The sequence below is a fragment of the Stegostoma tigrinum genome, chromosome 9, assembly GCF_030684315.1.
Source record: "Stegostoma tigrinum isolate sSteTig4 chromosome 9, sSteTig4.hap1, whole genome shotgun sequence".
Classification (NCBI taxonomy): Eukaryota; Metazoa; Chordata; class Chondrichthyes; order Orectolobiformes; family Stegostomatidae; genus Stegostoma; species Stegostoma tigrinum.
The window spans coordinates 8945051-8965880 of record NC_081362.1 but is presented as its reverse complement, the minus strand read 5'-3'; the positions used below and the strand labels follow the sequence as shown (position 1 = coordinate 8965880).

Below are 20830 nucleotides of genomic sequence, written 5' to 3'. Positions count from 1 at the left end.
ACCTTGTGACCTTGTTACAATCACTACATCCCATCCTGCTCGGATTCCAGGACATAAGCTGGTTCCTCCAACTCTGCCTCTCCTATGGATGGCAAGTAACATGTAGGAGCTCATCTCTCGCGCCCAGCGTGTCTCAGAAGAAATTTGTTTTCCTCTTCAGGCAGCAAAGGTGTCGAGGTGGCGGTATCTGCTGTGCCCATTATCAGATTCTGAGCTTTCTTCTAGGCTCGCTATAAGGAGAGAACACACGGGTTCTGGAACAGTTAGAAAAACTGTTGAGCAGCCGCGCATGTTTTACCCCTGCATGGTTTGCGAGTTTGCAGCTTTCATGCGGTCCGCTTGCTTCTTCAGGACTGTCACACCTGCCTGAACTTTACACATCACTGGACTCCTGACCTCACGTCGACCCTGCCCCCTACCCATGCATTCCCATGGTTCCTGCACCAAACTTTGCCCTCAAAGTAAACAATCTCTCTCGCTTCGCAGAGTCTTTTGTCCAACATTGACGTTCCTGATGCCGTTTCACAAACCCCACCCCTCGCAACCCACCAAGCTCTGGGAAGATGCGCTGTCTTCTCCCCGTGAGCAACTCTGCTGGCGTTCTCTCTGTAGTTGCATGAGAGGTGGTCCTTTGAGCAAATCGGCACCAGGATAGTTCACTATTTAATGAAGCTGTAGGCTGTTTCTTTAAGCCAGTCTTCAAAGTTTGGACCGTTGTTCCTGCCAGTCCATTGGATAATGGATGATATGGAACTGGCTATATATGTTGAACACCATTCAACATTTGGAAATTCTGATTCCCCACTGATGACCCGTCATCTGTGATCAGCACTTCCAGGAGTCTATGTAGTGCAAAAGATGCATGCAGTTTTTCTATTGTCATCCCCATGTTTGGCAACTGAACTCTGTGCATGTCCAGCCACTTTGATTTGGGCATCCACTATGACTAAGAACATTGAGCCCATGAAAGGTCCTGCAGTGTCAACATGCAACTAAGCCTAGGGTTTTTCTAGCCATCTCCAGGAATGTCAGGGATCTGCTGGCTGTAAGTTTTGTCCTTGTTGTCACTGTGGGCATTGCCCCACCAATGTGGCTATGTCTGCTTCCAATAATGGCCACCAGACATAACTTCCTACCAACATCTTCATTTTGGAAACTGCTGGATGATCCTGGTAGAGTTCAGCCAGTGTCTGGCAGCGACCTTTGCTCGGGACAATAATTCTTGCTCCCTGTAATGATACGCCATCCCTTACTGTGACCTGGTTTCTCCAGATCCAAAAAGGCTTCAGTTCTGGTTGTGATTTCCCTTTGGTTTCAGTTTTGCAAGGACCAGATCTTTTTTGCACCCAGAGTCTCTCAGCCAGTTTCACCCCATCAAGCCTGGGCCTGATCCTTTCACTGTAATCAATGGGAAGCATACCAGTTGCTTCTCATACAAGACCACGACCAAAGGTGTACGCTTCAACTGTAAACGTTCCCCCCTATGGGTTCACAGTCTAGCCAAGGTCTTGCGTAAACTTAAGTGTTGGAGTACAGATCAAATTTTGTTAAAGACTGGGTCCATGATCACTGGAATGATCACACCGATACAAACCTCCATTACAACTGGGTGACCATTGAACCAGATATTTATTTTGATTGGTTCTGATTTGGATGTTGCCAAACAATTTCACTGTTCCAAACCAGATGTAAGTGGATTTCCAAGGGTGTGCACTCTCCTGGATAACAGCCTTCAGTGAGCTCTCTTCATCAATACAGGCCTTGTGGAACTCTCTTGCTGTGTTCATACCACGTACCAGTAATAACTGCAATGGCGTGCCACCCCAGGTCTTGAGGAAAATGTTAACGTTTGGCCAAGGCTTTGCTTTGTTTTGGGGTTTTGTTGTGGGCTGACTTAGAATCCCTCTGTTCAGGGTATGCAATTGTCTTCACCCAAGTGTTCTCCAAGCTCGGCTGGCCTGGTGAGAGTTTCCACTTAGATCGGAATATCCTGTAACTTATATGCTCCACTTGCCACACTTTCCAATGATAAAGTCAGTTGCAGTGCCTGTTTGAATTCCAGTAGATCTTCAGCTTGTAGGTGCTTTTGCATGGTTACATCATTGATCCCACATCCAAAACAGTGTCTCAGCATCTCATTAAGAGTTAAAGCAAAGTTACATACCTCTGCCAGTCATCTTATCCTCATCAAAAATCCCAATATGAATTCTGCTGGTTTCTGAATAGCTGCGTAAAACCAATAGCATCTCAGAATTAGAGGAGGCTTGGTGTTGTAATATCCCTTAACTAAATGTGCCAACTCTTGAAAGGTTTTAGTATCTGGTGCTTCAGGGAAAGTTAGGCTCCTAATAGCCAAAGAAGACTGTGCATCCACAATTTGTCAGGAGAATTACTTACTGCTTTTCATCTGCCCCGATGTCATTTGCTCAGAAGAAAATGCATTCTTTCCACATACCGAACCTTGTCTTCGATGGCAGGATTGAGCAAGTCAAGCTTCCAAAGAATGGCATGATGCCAAAAATGTTTACCCCCAACTCAAACATGACTGTTGCATGTAAATTTCTTCAGGAGCGTGCTGTTCTCTCTTCGCCACTGAAATAAGTCCACCGAGGCCAGTATCCCATCACCAGGTCACCCATTATTTACACGAGCGTAATCCATGGGCTCTGACCAGCTAGGTTAGAGCTGGCTCTTGGAGTGAACAGGAAGTCTGACACTCCTGTTCTTACCGATCAGCCAGGGTTCCCTGATTGGACCGGATTAACAGCCCCAATCAAGGAACACATATTCTGTGAGATCCACCTGGCTGACCTTTTTGCAATTCCTAATTTTCCTCTCAAAATTGGTGATGAACCCCGTTCTTGAACTGCACCAGTCAGTAAGGTGTAGTACGCTCACAATGCTGTCAGGAAGCTTGGTCCTGTCTTCTGATCCAGCAACACTAAAAGAACAGTGACGCCATTCTAAGTCAGGATGGTATGCGATTGGGAGAATAATTTATTTGTGGTGACCTTACCATGTGTCTGCTGCCCTTGTGCTTGGGTCATGTATTTCAGAGGTGTTTTTGAAGGAGCCTTGGTGAGTTTCAGCAATGAATCTTGCAGGTGGTACACACTGCTATCACTACTCACCAGTGGTGGGGAGATTGACGATGCCAAGCAAGCGGGCTCCTTCCTTCTGAATGGTGTCAAGTTCCTCAAGTGTTGTTGAAGCTGCACTAATCCGAGTAAATGGGGAACATACTGTCATACCCCTGACTTGTGTCTTGCAGGGAGCCTGCAAGCAAGTTACTCTCCACAGACTTCCAAGTCCTCTTTTTGTCGCTGCAGTGTTTACTGAGCTGTTCCAGTTCCATGGTTGTTGAGTTCAGGACCCCGGAGCTACCGTGTGATGATGTCACGGAGCTGCTTCCCACTGGGCATAAATAACACAGGGAGGGTGGAGTTAAAAAAGAGGAGAGGAAAGAAAGAAATGTGGAGCGGACTAATTAACATCAAGCAGTAGATATTTTTAGAATAATTCTTTTGTTAAATGACTGTGAGATTAGACTCAAGTATAAATTTGAAATACCGTGCATTGCAGTATCTAGTCTTAATAATTGATGAACAGAGTTACGGTAAAGATGAAGCCAGAAGACAGCTTCTGACCTTGCCCTCTGCCAGCAGTCTGTCTTGAACCCAAACTGGTGGATGTGTGTATAAAGCCACACATAAATTAATGATAACTCCCCAGGAGCATGAACTCTTCTGCACTCAAATAGTTAGTCCTTCAGGAGGTGAGAGGAGAAAATTGGATGGAAAATATAGCCTAAAATTCATATAACTTTGGTGTTAGACCATAATATGTCTTGAGAACAGTCTTTGATCTCAGTCAGACGTTTGGGGAAGAGCAAGAGAGGGGTTGATTGTAACGTTACCAAAAAAATGCATTGAGATAAAATGTAGTTTATTTTATTATAAACAGTGAAACTGCGTGTTTATTTTAATTGAAGAGAGAGACAAATGACTGATTGCACATTTGCTGAGATGTTCAATCTTTAGAAAGGCTGTTAAACCCAGAGCGGCAGTAACCTTCTTCGTGGCACTTAAATCAAAACAAGAAATGCTGGAAACACTGAGGAGGCCAGTCAGTGTCTGAGAGAAAGGAGATAATTAATGTTTGTGGTGATTCTGCTTTGGAACTGATGAACAGCATGTAAGAAAGAACAGAACAAAGGGAGAGAGACACATATCTATACAAGTACTTTGGTGGGACGCAGGGGAGAGGAAAAAACTTCTGGTTATGTTACTCTCACTGATGACATAGAACAGCACCCCATTTTCAGTTTAAACACACTTCAGTAGAATGGTTTTAAATATTTCAATAACTTTATAACTTCCACTTTTACTTCAGCAGGAAGTGTTGATATTGTGTAAAAGGAGACTGCCTGTGGGATCTTTTTGTGGAGTGGGGAAGTCAGGATTTTCTTTCTAGTTTACCATAATTTGATATGTAAGACAACGTATCTTGGTCTCCATGACAGTGTGGGTGGTTTAAAGGATGTAATGTTTTCAAGTCTGTGGGACTAATGTAGATTTCAAGTAATTATCTGTCGGGGAAGGCTTAATGGGCTGAAGGGCCTCCTCTCTACTGTATGATTCTGTGGTTCTGTCATCTTCTAAAATTAGCCCGAGAGCTGCTAACACTCAGAAAATACTCTCCCCTGCTTGTCTTTCCAGGAATGGACTGATGCATTATTCAGCCTGGCCACTAACCTGCTAGCACAGAACAGATCAAGAGACACTCTGTTGCACAAAGTGTAAGTTTGATCATTGTCCTTTTTACTTCTACTGCTTGTGTTTCACTGGTTTCAATATTTTCTGAAACACTGCCAACATCACAACTGTAAAATTGTTGTACCGTTATTCCTACAAGCGAATCAGTACCGTAGGATTTAGGTCAATCCATCTCACAGACTAAATTCAGGATTGTAGATTTTGGCATTGTGTGACAGCAGTAAACATGTTGCCAGCCTTTACACTTCCTCCCTTCATTGATTTCATGTCTGCCAATTTGGTGTCTTCGTTTTCTAGATTAGTGGCTGTTAGGTTTCTTGGGGTCACTGGACCCGAAGCGTTAACTCTATTTTCTCCTCCACAGATGCTGCTAGACCTGCTGAGCTTTTCCAGCAACTTTGTTTTTGTTCCTTATTTACAGCATCCGCAGTTCTTTTGGTTCTTAACTTTATTGCCGATTGAGTACAGTGAAAAGTTTACCAGTCACCTCAAACAGCGCCATGTAATTCCTGGAATATTTGATTAGATTAGATTAGATTAGATTCCCTACAGCGTGGAAACAGGCCCTTCGGCCCAACAAATGCACACTGCCCCTTGAAGCATCCCACCCAGACCCATCCCCCTATAACCCACACACCCCTGAACACTATGGGCAATTTAGATGGTTGAAAGACAGGGTATGTTCCCCGGGGCGTGGGAGTCCAAAAGTAGAAGGGCGTAGGTTTAAGGTGAGAGGGGGAAGATTTACAAGGGACGCAGGGGTAGCTTTTTCATGCAGAGGGTGATGTGTGTATGGAATGAGCTGCCAGAGGAAGTGGTGGAGGCTAATACGATTTCAACATTTAAAAGTCATCTGGATGTGTACATGAATAGGAGGGATTTAGAACATAGAACATAGAACAGTACAGCACAGAACAGGCCCTTCAGCCCACAATGTTGTGCCGACCATTGATCCTCATGTATGCACCCTCAAATTTCTGTGACCATATACATGTCCAGCAGTCTCTTAAATGACCCCAATGACCTTGCTTCCACAACTGCTTCTGGCAACGCATTTCATGCTCTCACAACTCTCTGCGTAAAGAACCTGCCTCTGACATCCCCTCTATACTTTCCACCAACCAGCTTGAAACTATGACCCCTCGTGCTAGCCATTTCTGCCCTGGGAAATAGTCTCTGGCTATCAACTCTATCTATGCCTCTCATTATCTTGTATACCTCAATTAGGTCCCCTCTCCTCCTCCTTTTCTCCAATGAAAAGAGACCGAGCTCAGTCAGCCTCTCTTCATAAGATAAGCCCTCCAGTCCAGGCAGCATCCTGGTAAACCTCCTCTGAACCCTCTTCAAAGCATCCACATCTTTCCTATAATTGGGCGCCCAGAACTGGACGCAGTATTCCAAGTGCGGTCTAACCAAAGTTTTATAGAGCTGCAACAAGATCTCACGACTCTTAAACTCAATCCCCCTGTTAATGAAAGCCAAAACACCATATGCTTTCTTAACAACCCTGTCCACTTGGGTGGCCATTTTAAAGGATCTATGTATCTGCACACCAAGATCCCTCTGTTCCTCCACGCTGCCAAGAATCCTATCCTTAATCCTGTACTCAGCTTTCAAATTCAACCTTCCAAAATGCATCACCTCGCATTAGAGGGACATGGGACAAGTGCTGGCGTATGGAACTGGATTTATGTAAGATAGCTGTTTGGCATGGACGTTTAGGACCGAAGGGCCTGTTTCCATGCTGTACATCTCTGTGATTCTAATAGAGCATTTCAGTTTGACACATTACATGTGACAGGGCTAACAGACACAAAATAATTGGTCCAGAGATGGTAAAGATTATGACTGTGGGGCTGTGCCAAGCAAGGCTTATCTTGGCTAAGGATTGGTGGCAATCTTATACTTTTGCATTTGAAAGGAGGTATTATCCCAGTTGACCTACCTCCCAGTTTAGTAGCCACCGCCACTAAACCCGCTGTTCAAACATCAATATGACCACCAGCAAAGCTCAAACCTTTCAGGTTCCTTTTTGCCCCACATTTTTGGAAACTTCACCCCCATTTAATCAGATTCCCCAGTGAATAAGAAAAACTATGATTCAAGCAGTCCATTTCATGAAAGGTTGTTTTAATCTTGACTCTGGGTCAGTCTTGAAGCAAGAGTGGGTTTTCACATTCATTGTGCTATTGCTATACGTGGATTAACTGGGAGAAAACTATCTTAAAAATTCCTGCAAATCATATTTGACAAAAAAAAGCACTGAACTGAGATCACGTGGGGCTAGGGGAAATATGTTAACTTGGGTAGAGGATTGGCTAACCATCAGAAAACAGAGTCAGGATAAATAAGTCTTTTGCTGTTTGGCAAGATATGATTGGTGAGGTAACAGAGTTCACTTCCCAGGCCCAAGCTATTTACAGTTTATACTAATTAATCTACGCTGTCTATTTGGATTCAGAGACAGAAAGTGCTCCACCAAAATTTGTAGATGATGCTAAAGTAAGAGGGAACGTAAGCTGCAAAGGAGAAATAAGAAATTTATAAATGGATACAGATAGTTCGGTGAATGGACCAAAATTTGACAAATGAAGTTAAGATGGATAGGTGTGGGCTTATCTATTTTCGTCAGAGGAATAGAAAAGCTACTTATTATCTAAATGGCAAGAAACTTCAAAGTGCTTCAGTACAGAGGAATTTGGGTGTCTTCATGCATGAACTGCAGATATTTCGTATGCAAAGTAAACGGCATTTTGATATATATTGCTAAAGGAATGGAGTATAAAAGTAAGGAAGTGTTGCTGGACCTCAACTGTACAACGCATTAGTGAGACTATACCTGGAATATTGTGTGCAACTTTGGCCCACTTACCTGGGGAGGCATGTTGTTACATTGGAAGCAGTTCAGAGGAGATTCATTTGATTAAATCCAGAAATTGCCTTATGAAGAGAGATTGAGTGGCTTTGGCCAGTGTTCTCTGGAGTGTGGAAGAATGGGAGGAGATCTAATTGAGGTACATAAGATGCAAAATGGGTCTGCCGTTGTTGACATAGAGAGGATGTTTCCTTTTGTGGGGCAATGTGGAACAAGAGATCACCATTTTAGGATAAAAAACAGAGATTAGGGGCAAAGGGCTGTGAATCTGTGGAATTCACTACCCTAGAGTGTGATGGATGCTGGGACATTCAGTAAATTTAAGGAGAAAACAGACAGATTTTTAGTTAGTACCCAGTTGAAGGCTTACAGAGTGTGGGCAGGAAAGTGCATTTGACACTCTAAGGAGATAAGCCTTGATAGTATTAAATGGTGGAGCAACCTCTTGGGGCTGAATTGCCTTCTCCTGCTCCTAGTTCTTATGTTCTCAAGCTGTAGTTTGATCAGACCAACAGAGATGAGGATGCAGCCTGCCAAAGACAGCTTTGTTAAGAGACTCATGGCGTATTTCCAATGGCTGTAGAGTAATAAGGGACAATTCACAGAACTTTGGAATAAGTCTTTGCTTCCAAGTCACTACCAAACAAGAGAGGGTTAAGGTAAGCAAAAGATCATGTTAAAATCATGGCTTGTGACTGAAAAGGTGACTGATGGCTCTGTATAAGAGTAATGTAGTCAGGGCAGCCAGGAACATTTATCAATGTGAGCACATTTGAATCCTTTATAAGGTTTCTCTTTGGAATGAAGAAATAAATTGCACCAGTTGGACAAGAAATTAGACATAGTAAGCCTAAAACATAAGGGAGGCAGGAACAGTGTTGTAAAACACAGACAAAGCCCAGTAAGACTTGAAGCCGTTGGAGCTCTGTAAATTTATCAGCATTAGCCTTTCTCCTCACCTAACTGCAACTAAAGTAATGGTCTTAACTCCATTTGTAGTACTTTGCCCATAACTGAATAACATGTCCTGTGATGAGAACTGGAAGATGAATATATCAATCAATATCAAGAATCTGCAGCCTCACAGCGCCGGAGACCCGGGTTTGATTCCTGCCTCGGGTGACTGTCTGTGTGGAGTTTGCACATTCTCCCTGTGTCTGCATGGGTTTCCTCCAGGTGCTCCTGTTTCCTTCCACAGTCCAAAGATGTGCAGGCTAGGTGGATTGGCCATGCTAAATTGCCCGTAGTGTTCAGGGGTGTGTCGGTTATAGGGGGATGGGCCTGGTTGGGATGCTTCAAAGGGCGGTGTGGACTTGCTGGGCCGAAGGGCCTGTTTCCACACTGTAGGGAATCTAATATAATCTAATCTAATCTAATCTAATCATATGGTCAGAAGTCACGCAACACCAGGTTATAGTCCAGCAGGTTGATTTGAAATTACAAGCTTTCAGAGAGCTACTCCTTCGTCAGGTAACTTTACTTCAAAAGCTTGTGTTTTCAAATAAACCTGTTGGACTATAACCTGGTGTCATGTGATTTCTGACCTTGTCCACCCCCAGTCCAATGCCAGCACCTCCACATCATAGAATCACACAGTCTAGAAAGGCCTACCGAGATTGCTGCCAAAAATGCACCAAATTTACACTTGCCCCGCACACATTATAACGCTTCAAACGCTCATTCTCAAACTTTTTCCAAGGTTGTGAGGTTATCTACCCCAACTACCCAGTTTCAAATCCTTTACCACCCTCCTGGTGAAAGCACTTTGCCTCATGTCCCCTCTAAGTTGTGCTTTCCCCCTCTACTTTGCTCTATGTAGGCTTGCAAGCTGACTTAAAAATAAAATTCCCCTCCTCAGGATAGTTTGAATGATCTCTTGCCAGACCACAATTGCTAAGCCGTTGCTGGCGACCACTCCAACAGTTGTACTGCAGGAGAATTGTCACCTTGAAGCAATAGTTTAAATCACTGATTTAATATTGCAATTCCATTAGAGCTCTTGATGCTGATTAATAAGTTTATTCCTGCCAAGGCGCATTGCGATTGACACTGACAGATATAATTAGCCCTTTTTGTAGACTGCTGTGATAATATTTGATTAGAATTTGAAAGAAAACTAAGTGGAATGAAAATATTGTGAGATGTGTGCCACTGAAACTCTTAGTGTCTGTAGGACTCCTGTGGTGGGAACAGCAATGATAAATGCAGCACTTAAATTGTATTTTCGTTAGCGTCCTTCATATTTGGCAACATTGCATTTGCAAATGCATTCAGCTCTGAATCTAACTAGCTACACCCTGAAGAAATCTTTGACCTGGACCTGATTTTTCCTGAATTAAACTCCCATTAATTTTTCAGGCTAATTCCCACTTTGCAGTGCTCTAATGGCTTGAATGCACCAGTCACTGCTGGATCGCCTCTGCAGGTGGTTCTGTGCTTCCTCCATACCATCACAGTGAACAACACTGCTGCCATTGGGTAGTCCCAGTCAACCCACAGTCAGCATCTGCTTGATGACACTGCTGAAGTATGCCAGTCAACAATTCTTACTGCCATTATGACTGCTGCCGCTTTCCTCTGTGACACATTTTTAATCTGAAAGGGACCTTGTGGCCGTCATTCAGCATCACAATACAGTGGAAGGCACACTTCATGGATTGGCTTTCACACTCAACTGCAGAAATTATGTACTAATTATATCATACGTACATTGCATGTGAGGTGCATACCCAAGATGCTAAATGCATCCAATTCACTTGGGGGATAGGAACTGTAGAGTTTGTCATTTGGTACCACTGAATTTTGAGTTGTAGTTCATTAAAGCTTTTTGCCTTGCACTCGTTAGGACAATTTGCAAGAATACCAATTTAAGGAGAAATCTAACATATATACTATGTGAGAGGAGAGTGTTGTAGTGTCAGTTTTCCCTTGAATCAAAATTTTTGCAAATTGCCTCACTGGAAAGATTTACAAGAATGTTGCCAGGAATGGAGGGTTTGAAATATAAAAATAGATTGGAAAAACCAGGGTTTTTTTCACTGGAATGTGGGAGGTTGGGTGTGACCTTATAGAGGCTTATAAAATTATGAGGGATGTAGATAAGTGTCTTTTGACTCGGCTTGGGGAATTCAACGCTGGGGACACATTTTTAAGGTGAGAGGAGAAAGATTTAGAAAGGACATCAGGGGCAACTTTTTTACACCGAGTGTTATGTGTGTGGAATGAATTGCCAGAGGAAGTGTAGATGCAGGTACAGTTACAATGTTTGAAAGACATTTGGATAATTACATGAATAGGAAAGGTTTGGAGGAATATGGGCCTAAGCCATATACCTTATCCCTTAAATGCCTTTATTTGACAAAAATGTATCTATCTCAGATTTAAAATTAACAACTGATCCAGCATCTGGCGCTATTTGTGGAAGAAAGTTCCAAACATCTCCCACCCTTTGTGCAGAGAAGTGCTTCTTAACATCTCTCTTGAATGGTCTGGTCCTAATTTTCAGACTATGCCCCCATGTTCTAGAATCTTCAACCTATATCTTTATCTACCCTCAATTTTGTTGTTAATATCTCAACGACTTCGATCAGTTAACCTGTTAACCTTTTAAATTCTAAATTCTAGAGAAAAAAGGCCTAATTTGTAGAATTTTACCTCATAGCTTAATCCTTGAAGTCCAGGTATCATTCTTGTAAACTACCCTGTACTCCCTCCAAGGCCGATATATCAAGACCAACAGATAGGAAAGGTTTTAGACAGATGTGGGCCAAACACGGGAAAGTAGGACTCATGCTGTATGACCCAAGACTCTGTCATTTCACACCACCATCAGCCCAGCTGCTGTGGCCCCTGGCTCCATGCACTGACTCAGTCTGTGGTACAGGTGGCAGAGTTGTTGGGTCTTCATGCCATCCATTTTGTACTGTCTTGCCACTTGTTTGTCCTTCCTACTGAATGTCTAAGTTATTTGTCCAACTCACTGTGGAGCCTCAGTTTCTGCCTTCTGCTCTTTCACCCTTTCTGTTTGAAATTTAGCATTGTCAATCTTCCTAATATTTTTCCAGAATTCATCTCTGGGATACTGCCTAAATAACTCAGCTAAAATAATACAGAGGGAGAAGGAAAATGACCCTTTTACGATTCTGTTTGAGAAACAGTTGCTTCTGAAAATCTGTCACTTCCAAATGACCTCAATGTCCTCTTTGCTTATGCGTACTCCTTGCATCATTTTGAGGTGACCTGTGAACCGTTCACTTCCGTACAAAAGATTTTTCCTAAGTTAACCAGTTCTGGGACAGGTGACACTTGAACCTGGGCCTCCCATCTGAGAGGTATGAGCACCGTCACTGCACACAAACCCGAATAATAAACACTTCTGGCTTATATGCTGCGTTTTTGCTTTAATCAGCCAATTTAGAGACACCTCAAGGACGGATGGAATTTAAGACAGGACCCCCTATCCTGGAGGTAGGGGCGCTATCACTGCATGTGAAGACCCCTAAACTAGGAGTGGATGCTTGTGGTGGTACATCTTTGGAATTCAAGTCATTGTTAAAACAGGCACTTCCACGTTCATGTTGCAGCCAAGAGCTATGGACAGGACTGGCGGAGGTTTCCATTGTTACTCATGCGACCAGGGACCTCTCCCACTCTTATCGCCTACCATCCTCATGTGTGGGGTAGGATTTTCAGGTTGACCCCTAAATCTGATTGGCTACATTATGAATGCAAGATCTTGAGGTCACACGGTGGATCTCAAATCCAGAGTTTCTGACTCAGAGGAAGGAACGCTACCCCACTGTTCCACAGGACCTCCCTTGTCTCATCCAGCACCTCAACCCCTCAACTATGGGAACTGGCCCATTGTATGTTCTCAGGATGGGACTCTTGTCACTGGAATTGGGACTTTCCTCATTGGAATTTGATAGAATGAGGGGGACAAATCTCATAGAAATACATCAAATCAAGAATGGAATAGATCAGCAGTGAGGTTGTGTCCCCTGGCTGGTGAAACTAGGACGATGGGGCATAAAGTAAGAGGTGGGTGCAGAATTGGGACTGATTTTAGGAGGAACTTCTCCCAAAAGGTTGTGGATCTGTGCAATTTCCCGCCTAGTGAAACAGCTGAGGTTTCCTCATTGAATGTTTTTAAGGCAAAGATGGGTTAGATTTGTAAACAGTAAAGGAATTATGGGTAATGGCGTGCGGGCAGGTACGTGGAGCTGAGTCTCTGAAAAGATCAGCCATGATCTTATTGAATGGTGGAGCGGGCTCAACAGGTCGGATGGCCAACTCCTGCTCCTGTTTCTTATCTTCTTATATTTTTGCATAAATATATAAATCCTTCATCCTTCCTCGTTGTCCCAGGGGAATCATTTCAGATTCCAGTTTTGCTACTAGCGATCACAGTGGGTGTGCCTCTCCTTGTTCCTCTCCTGCAACAGCTTATAGAAAGGCAAGATAATAAAATGTGAGGCTGGATGAACACAGCAGGCCAAGCAGCATCTCAGGAGCACAAAAGCTGATGTTTCGGGCCTAGACCCCATTATCTCTTATAGAAAGGCAGTTGTGTTCAGGTTTATCCAGGTGGGAATGAGTACACATGCAAATGAGCTCCAGTTGTTCCAAATTTTCTGAATTCAGTTCACCGTATGAGCACATTGTGAAAATTTATTGCGTCGAGCTCAATCTGCAGATTATTAATGCGGTGCAATTCAGAAAAGTGCTTAGGCTGTACGGTCACCTTTCTGTAAAAGTGGGAAATTAACTTATATATTATGTTTTCCAGCTTAGGGATCTTGTGATGAACTGTTGATGTTCTCGCTGGTGCTATTAGATAATGGGGCTTATCACAGGGCTGTCAAGAGGTTTGGTGAAGTGTAAATGCTGCACTATACATTTACCATGGAAATTTAAATTAGTATCTGATGAAACCATTTATTCTGGAATTGATTGTTGCTAAATTGATAGTGGTGATGGTAAGGCATTTTGAATATTAATGGTTTCTCCATGCTATTAATAGAACTAACTCAAGAAATGCACTTTAATCTAAAAATTGAAACTCAGCAGTACATGTTGTTTCGCTAAAATCGCCATAAGTCTTTCAAATGAGTCAGATTGACTCCATGGAATATGTAAATGAAACAAAAAAGATTCATGTTGTGTACACCCCATTTAGTTTAAAATGGAAGTACTTCACAATGGTTTAAGTATTGTGTTTGATTCCAGCCTGGGGTGACTGTCTGTGTGGAGTTTGCACATTCTCCCGGTGTCTGCGTAAATTTCTTCTGGGTGAGCTCTCCCACAGTCCAAAGATATGCAGATTAGGGTGGATTGGCCATGTTAAATCGTTCCATAGTGTCCAGGGATGTGCAGGTTAGGTGGGTTTGCCATGGGAAATGCGGAATTATGAGGATATGTTGAGGGGGTGTGTCTGGGTGGGATGCTGTTCAGAGGGTTAGTGCAGACTTGACATGTGAATGGCCTCTTTCTGCACTGTAGGGCTTCTATGATCCAATAATGCTGTGAATATGAGAAAGACAAAGGTAATTTAGCTGAATAAGAACCAATTTTTATTTTGTGGTGAATCATGTTGTGAATGAGTTCAAAGTCACAATGATTTTCACTCCTTCACAAGATGTGAGCACCATTGGAAAGATCAACATTAACTCTCCTGATTGTACTTGAGAAGTGATGGTGAGCCACTTTCTCATATTGCTGAAGCCCGCGTGTGTTTGGCGTGTGTGTGTGTGTGTGTGTGTGTGTGTGTGTGTGTGTGTGTGTGTGTGTGTGTGTGTGTGTGTGTGAGAGAGAGAGAGAGAGAGACAAGGTGCACTCGTAGTGTTGCTTAGTGGGGAGTTGCATGACTTTAAGCCAGCAACACTGAAGGGAAGGCAGTAAAATTCCTCGTCAGGATGATGTGGGAGCTGAGACCTGGCCTTCTCCCTTTGCCCTTCACGGTGATTCAGGTTACAGGCTTGGAAGGTACTCTCAGACGCTTGAGGGATTGCTGCCCTGAGCCCTGCAAATGATCCACACTGCAGCCGAGGTGGAGGGAGTGAATTTTTGAGATCACTTGCTGACCCCTCTGCTTCTCGAACATGGCAGCAAACAAGAGACGGGAGGGCGTGACTAATGACGATGCACCCAGAGCATTGTTTGTCTCTGGAACTCTCCAGCAGATTTGATGTTCTTGCAGCTGGGTTGAGCGAGAGCAGGTACTACATGGTGCAGGAGGCCTTTCCAATGGGGTCTTGGAAAATTTTGATTAAATTTGATGTGATTTATTATTGCCTCATGTACCGATGTACAGTGAAAAGTATTGTTTTCCGTGCTAACCAGACAAATTCTACCTTAGATGAGTACATCATGGGAATAGAACATAATACAGAATATGGTGCTATAGCTATATAGAGCAGGTGCAGACACAGATCAACTCTGATACACAAGAGATCCACTTGTAAGTCTGATAGCAGTGGGAAAGAAGCTGTTTTGAATCTTTTGGAGATGGTATGAACTGCCAATGCTGGAGTCTGAGATAACACACGGTGTGGAGCTGGAGGAACACAGCAGGCCGGGCAGCATCACAGGAACAGGAAAGCAGATTTTCTGAAGAAGGGGCCCGACCCGAAACGTCAGCTTTCCTGCTCCTGTGATGCTGCCTGGCCTGCTGTGTTCATCCAGCTCTACACTTTGAATCTTTTGGCATGTGTTTGCAAAATTTTGTATCTTTTGCCAGAAGGAAAAGGATGGAAGAGTGTATAACCAGCGTGGGGGGGGGGGGGGGTCTTTCGTTATGTTGGCTGCTTTCCCGTGGTAGAAGAAAGTGTAGACAGAGTCAATTGAAAGGAAGGCTGGTTTGCGTCATGGTCTGGACTGCATTCACGACTCTCTGCAATTTCTTGGATCTTGAGCAGAGCTATCACCAAAAGAATGTAATTGCAGTCAGGGGCTATATAGTATTGGAGGTGGATGGCACTCTCCGTGCAAGTCCTGAAGGCTGTGTTGCCTGGCTGTTGCCAAAGTTCAGGATTTCTCCTTCAGGCTGGGAAACAATCCAGTGTGGCAGAGGAGGTGCCCATATGGATAACAACAGCATTGACAGTACACAGGAAGAGTTGCTGCTGAGACAGTATAAGCAGTTGAGAGCTAAACTAGCAAGAAAATTAGAACCACAAACAAATTGGAATAAGGCAAGTCAGCATCAGACATTTGAATGTGTGTCTCAAAGCTGAGTGTGGGAGAGATTCATGGGTCATAAAAAATGTACATTGATGTGAATAAATGGGGCAGGAACGGATGGAAAGTTTAACAGGAACAGTGTATCAAAGAGTAGAATTCCATGGGGAGGTGATGGTCTAGTGCTATTATTGCCAGTCTATTAATCCAGAGACATAGGTCATGTTCCAACTAAAGGTCAAACTTCAATTCCGTAATCAAAAAAAAAATCTGGGATTCAGAGTCTAATGATGACCATGAAAGCATGTCGATTGTCAGAAAACCCATCTTCTTCACTCCTTTAGTGAAGGAGCTCTGCCATCCTTACTTGGTCTATCTTACATGTGACTCCTGACTAACAGCAATGTTGTTGATGCTTAGACTGCCCTCTGGGCACTTAGGAATGGGCAACAAATATTGGTCTAGCCAGAGATGCCCATATCCCAGGGTGAATAAAAAGAGAAAGTATTTATCGTTAAAATAAAAATCAGCCACATTCTCTGAGTGTGGAGCATCGGCAATCAAATAGATGAACCAGATTGCTCAGTACTGAGATGTAAAGAAATTGCTTTCCGAAAAGGAGCTGTGACTCTTACAGTCATACAGCCTGGAAACATACCCTTTGGTCCAACCAGTCCATGCCGAAAGAATCCCAAACTGAACTAGTCCCACCTGCTTGCTCCTGGCATAATATCCCTCAAACCTTTCCTATTCGTGTTGCTATCTGGATGCCTTTTAAATTTTGTAAATATACCGACACCCACCGCTTCCTCTCGAAGTTCATTCCACACACGAACCACCCTCTGTGTGTAACGTTTGCCGCTCGTGTCTTTTTCAAACCTCTCTGTTCCAATGTTAAAAATGTGCCCCTAGTGTTGAACACCTCCATCCGAGAGTACCCTCCCCGACAATGCTGTGGAAGCTCCATATTGGATACTTTTAAGCCTGGGGTAGAGGTTTCTGGGGTCTCAGGGTCAGGGATATGGGAAGCAAATGGGTTTGTGGATTTAAGAGCAGGTTTAACACTGATTGGTGGAGCAGTGTTGATCAAGCAATGGTCTGCTCCTACTCCTGTTTCTTAGGTTCTAAACCAACGAGGAGCACAGGGAAGAAAATAAGCAACAAGGATGACTGCAGCAGATGAGACTGAATAGTGAAGGTCAAAATCAGTTTTGGGTGTCTAAAATACAATTGATAAAGATGATGAAGAGGGTGCATCTGTTGCATTCATGTAGTTTTTGAAGTAAAAATGCTTCAGTTTCTTTCTGTCGACCTCCTGGACTTTTAGATTGTGACAAAGCCTCATTACTTCCTTCTGATTGCTGCATTCTGACTAAGGTGCATTTCTTGGAAAATCACAAACAAGGCAAATTGTTAGGTGAAGCAGATAGTTTAAATATGAATTTAATGCAGACCCTCCGGTGCACATACTGTCTGTCGATTGTCTGCTCCTGCATCCTTAAATAACAGCTGCCTCTCTTAAAGCTGGTAAAGAGGGAGCAACTCAACAGTGGCTGAGCCAGTGACATCCCTACTGTAAATAAAGATCTCTGTGAAGACTTCAGATTGTATTTCACTCTCACTGAGAGGAGCAGAAAGGGTAATACACTCTTGACAACAATATTCGGAATAAGTAATGCATGCCATAATATTTGTTGTGCATTATGTGGTTGCTGCACACATCTCACTACCTAAACCTGAATTTGTGTGTGTGATATATTGGTGTTATTACGTATAACTGAATTCAGTGTGCCTTTGGAAAGGCAAATGCTCCCTTAAACCCTTTACATAAACTAATACAGAAGTCAATATATGGATATAAAACTGACACATGTGACAATGCAAGATGAGTTCATTCCGCAATGTTTGTGGAATTCTCTTATAGATTCTCATTGGAATTTGTTTTATATAGGTTTCGAAGAAAAGTTTAGCACCAGCAAGAAATAAATCCATCCCGTCAAATAACTGTTGCCCTGTTTTTATAGGTACACCAAACTCAAACTCCAGACAAGCCAAGATGCCCGGATCCCGGTTAAAAAGTAAGTGTTCTTCCGTCACCATCCTCCCATCTGCATCTATCCAGCGTTAGCAGAAGCTTGTAATTATGTCCCACTCTTTCTGCCAGCGGCTCGGTTGGAATTGTGAGTCTAGACAGGCTGCTCTTAGTAACTGCTCACAATCAGATCAGATTGCGGGAAAGATCAGCGGGGTATGGACCAAATGCAGGCAAATGGGAGATAGTAAGAACCACCGATGCTGGAGTCAGAGATAACACAGTGTGCAACTGGAGGGACACAGCAGGCCAGGCAGCACCAGAGGAGCAGGAAAGCTGACGTTTCGGGTCGGGACCCTTCAGTTTGGAAAATCTGGTCAGCATGGACAAGTTGGACCAAACAGTCTGCTTCCCCGCTGTATGGCTCTACATGATCTCATTCAGCCTGAGGTAGAGGGAATTCACGGGGCTGTTAACCAGAGTGGAAGATCTTAGCAACCAGGAAAATCTGGATCAACTGGAGATAACAAGGTATGGAGCTGGGTGAACACAGCAGGCTAAGCAGCATCGGAGGAGTGGGAAAGCTAACATTTCGGGCCTAGACCTGAAGAAGGGTCGAGGCCCAAGACATCAGTTCTGCTGCCTCTCTGATGCTGCTTGGCCTGCTGTGTTCACCCAGCTCCATACCTTGTTATCTCAGATTCTCCAGCATCTGCAGTTCCTATTATCTCTGGATCAACTGGAGTTGCTTTCTTTCTTTGAAACAAAGGCAACTGAGGGGAGATCAAATGAAGTTATATAAAATAATGGAGGGGACCAGAGCAGCGGCAGAGGCCAATAATCAGGTAATATAGTCTTAAAGTAATCAGTAGAAAGATTAAAATTTGAGTTGTAACATTCTCACGTGAAGTGGATAGAGATTTGGAACTCATTGCTAATCAATAAAATAGTTGGACTGCAATAGTTAACTTTGAAGTTTTAGAACAGTCCCATCCACTGAGATATTAATCACTCTTTCCAGACCAAGCTGGTCAGTTTTGTTGTTAACTGTTGCTCAGTTCTCCAATCCAGAACGATGTAGCATGGTAACATTTCTGATCCAGTTGATTACAAAATATCTGTAGGGATGATGTTTGTCCCTGACTAGGCAGCCTTTATTGCCCAGAGGGCAGTTAAGAGTCAACAACTTTGCTGTTCGTCTGGAGTCACACATAGGCCAGACCAAGTAAGGATGGCAGTTTCCTTCCCTAAAGGACATTAGTGAACCAGATGGCTTTTCCAACAATTGACAATGGATTCACACTCATAATTCAATTGTTAATTCCAGATATTTATTGAAATCAAATTCCACCATCTGCCATGGCAGGATTCAAACCCTGGTCCCCAGAACATTATCTGGCTGTCTGGATTAACAGTCCAGCGATAATACCACAAGACCATCGCCTCCCCTAAACTAAGCTAAGCTAACCTCGCTTGTTAACTTTAGAAGAGGCTCCACAGCAGAGTTAAGATTGCATCAGATAGTCGGAACTGCAGATGCTGGAGAATCTGAGATAACAAGGTGTGGAGCTGGAAGAACACAGCAGGCCAAGCAGCATCTTGGGAGCAGGAAAGCTGACGTTTCAGGCCAAGACCCATTTCTCATGAAGGGCCTAGGCCTGAAACATCAGCTTTCCTGCTCCTAAGATGTTGCTTGGCCTGCTGTGTTCATCCAGCTCTACACCTTGTTATCTCGGATTCTGCTGCATCTGCAGTCCCTATCATCTCTCCATCTTGCTTGTTATCTGCCTATTATATGATAAACTCTTCTTTCTTCTCTGCCAAAGCCTTATTAATGGTGATTTCTTAAGACTGGTAGCAACCGATCTAGCCAAAAAAAAAAGAGCCTCAATACTATTAGGTCCTCACTGCAAATATCTCTGACACCAACTGCCTGAAAGGGCGGTAGAGACAGAAATGCTCGTTGGCCATCTCCAAACCATTTGGACATGAGTTGCCCTGATCCCGTGGAACTGTAAATGTGGAGCCGGGTTGTTGAATTAGGCTGGACAGCTCTCAAATTCTGTGTTGTACGTTTTTCTGTCTCAATGTTGAGTTGCTGGTTTGTTTTGGGTAACAACATCGCACTTGATCTCGGAGACTAGGCCAGCAAGCTAGAGATTCCAGTTTCCAATTGTCGTTCACTTATGTGGACGTAAGACCCAGATAGGAATTGGGCTACTTTGAGGCAATGCTTTGATTGAATAACTTCGTGGCATCTGCTGAATAGGTCTCTACGTGAAGCATCAGACGAGGTGCTCGAGAACAGCTTTCTCTCTATGGGGATTTCATCCTGGAAAGATGTGCAGAAATTCATGGAGAAGTTAAAGGGGAACCAATATTGCACTCAGCAATTAGTAAGAAAAAGCTAGACAAGTGGGAGAGTTCCAGAACACACAGTTACATACCAAAGTAAAAGAATTGAATTCTCATGTTAAAATTGTTGCTTTCCTCCACAGACATTACTTAGCTTTACAAAGCTTTTGGAGTGTTGAGTTCTAAGGAGAGGCTGCTCAGGCTGTGATTTTTTTCCACTGGTGCATGACAGGCAGAGGAGGTAACCATACAGAGGTTTATAAAATCGTGTTGGGTAAGGAGAGGGTGAATAGCCAAGGAATTTTCCCAGGGGTAAGTAGGGGAGTCCGAAACTAGAGGGCGTAGGTTTAAGGCGAGAGGGGAAAGATTTAAAAGGGACCTGAGGGGCAACTTTTTCACACAGAGGGCGATGCAAGTGTGGAGTGAAGGGGTGGATGCAGGTACAATGACAAAATTTAAGAGTTAAAAGTCACGTGACCCCGGGTTATGGCCTATTAGGTAAAGCTGTTGAACTATAACCTGGTATCATGTGATTTCTGACTTTGTCCAGCCCAGTCCAGCACTGATGCCTCCACTTTGCAACATTTGAAAAGCATTTGGACGGGTATATGGATA

General features: G+C 43.5%; 1 protein-coding gene across 2 annotated transcripts in view; it reads left to right on the top strand.

Annotated features, from left to right (window-relative positions):
• LOC125454822 (1-phosphatidylinositol 4,5-bisphosphate phosphodiesterase beta-1) overlaps window positions 1-20830 on the top strand; it is a 690999-nt gene that overhangs the window by 439212 nt on the left and 230957 nt on the right. For both annotated transcript variants that reach the window (XM_059648337.1, XM_059648338.1), the window contains exons 5-6: window positions 4719-4798; window positions 17853-17906. In XM_059648337.1, coding sequence (XP_059504320.1) covers window positions 4719-4798; window positions 17853-17906 — 134 coding nt within the window. The remainder of the gene's footprint in view (window positions 1-4718; window positions 4799-17852; window positions 17907-20830) is intronic.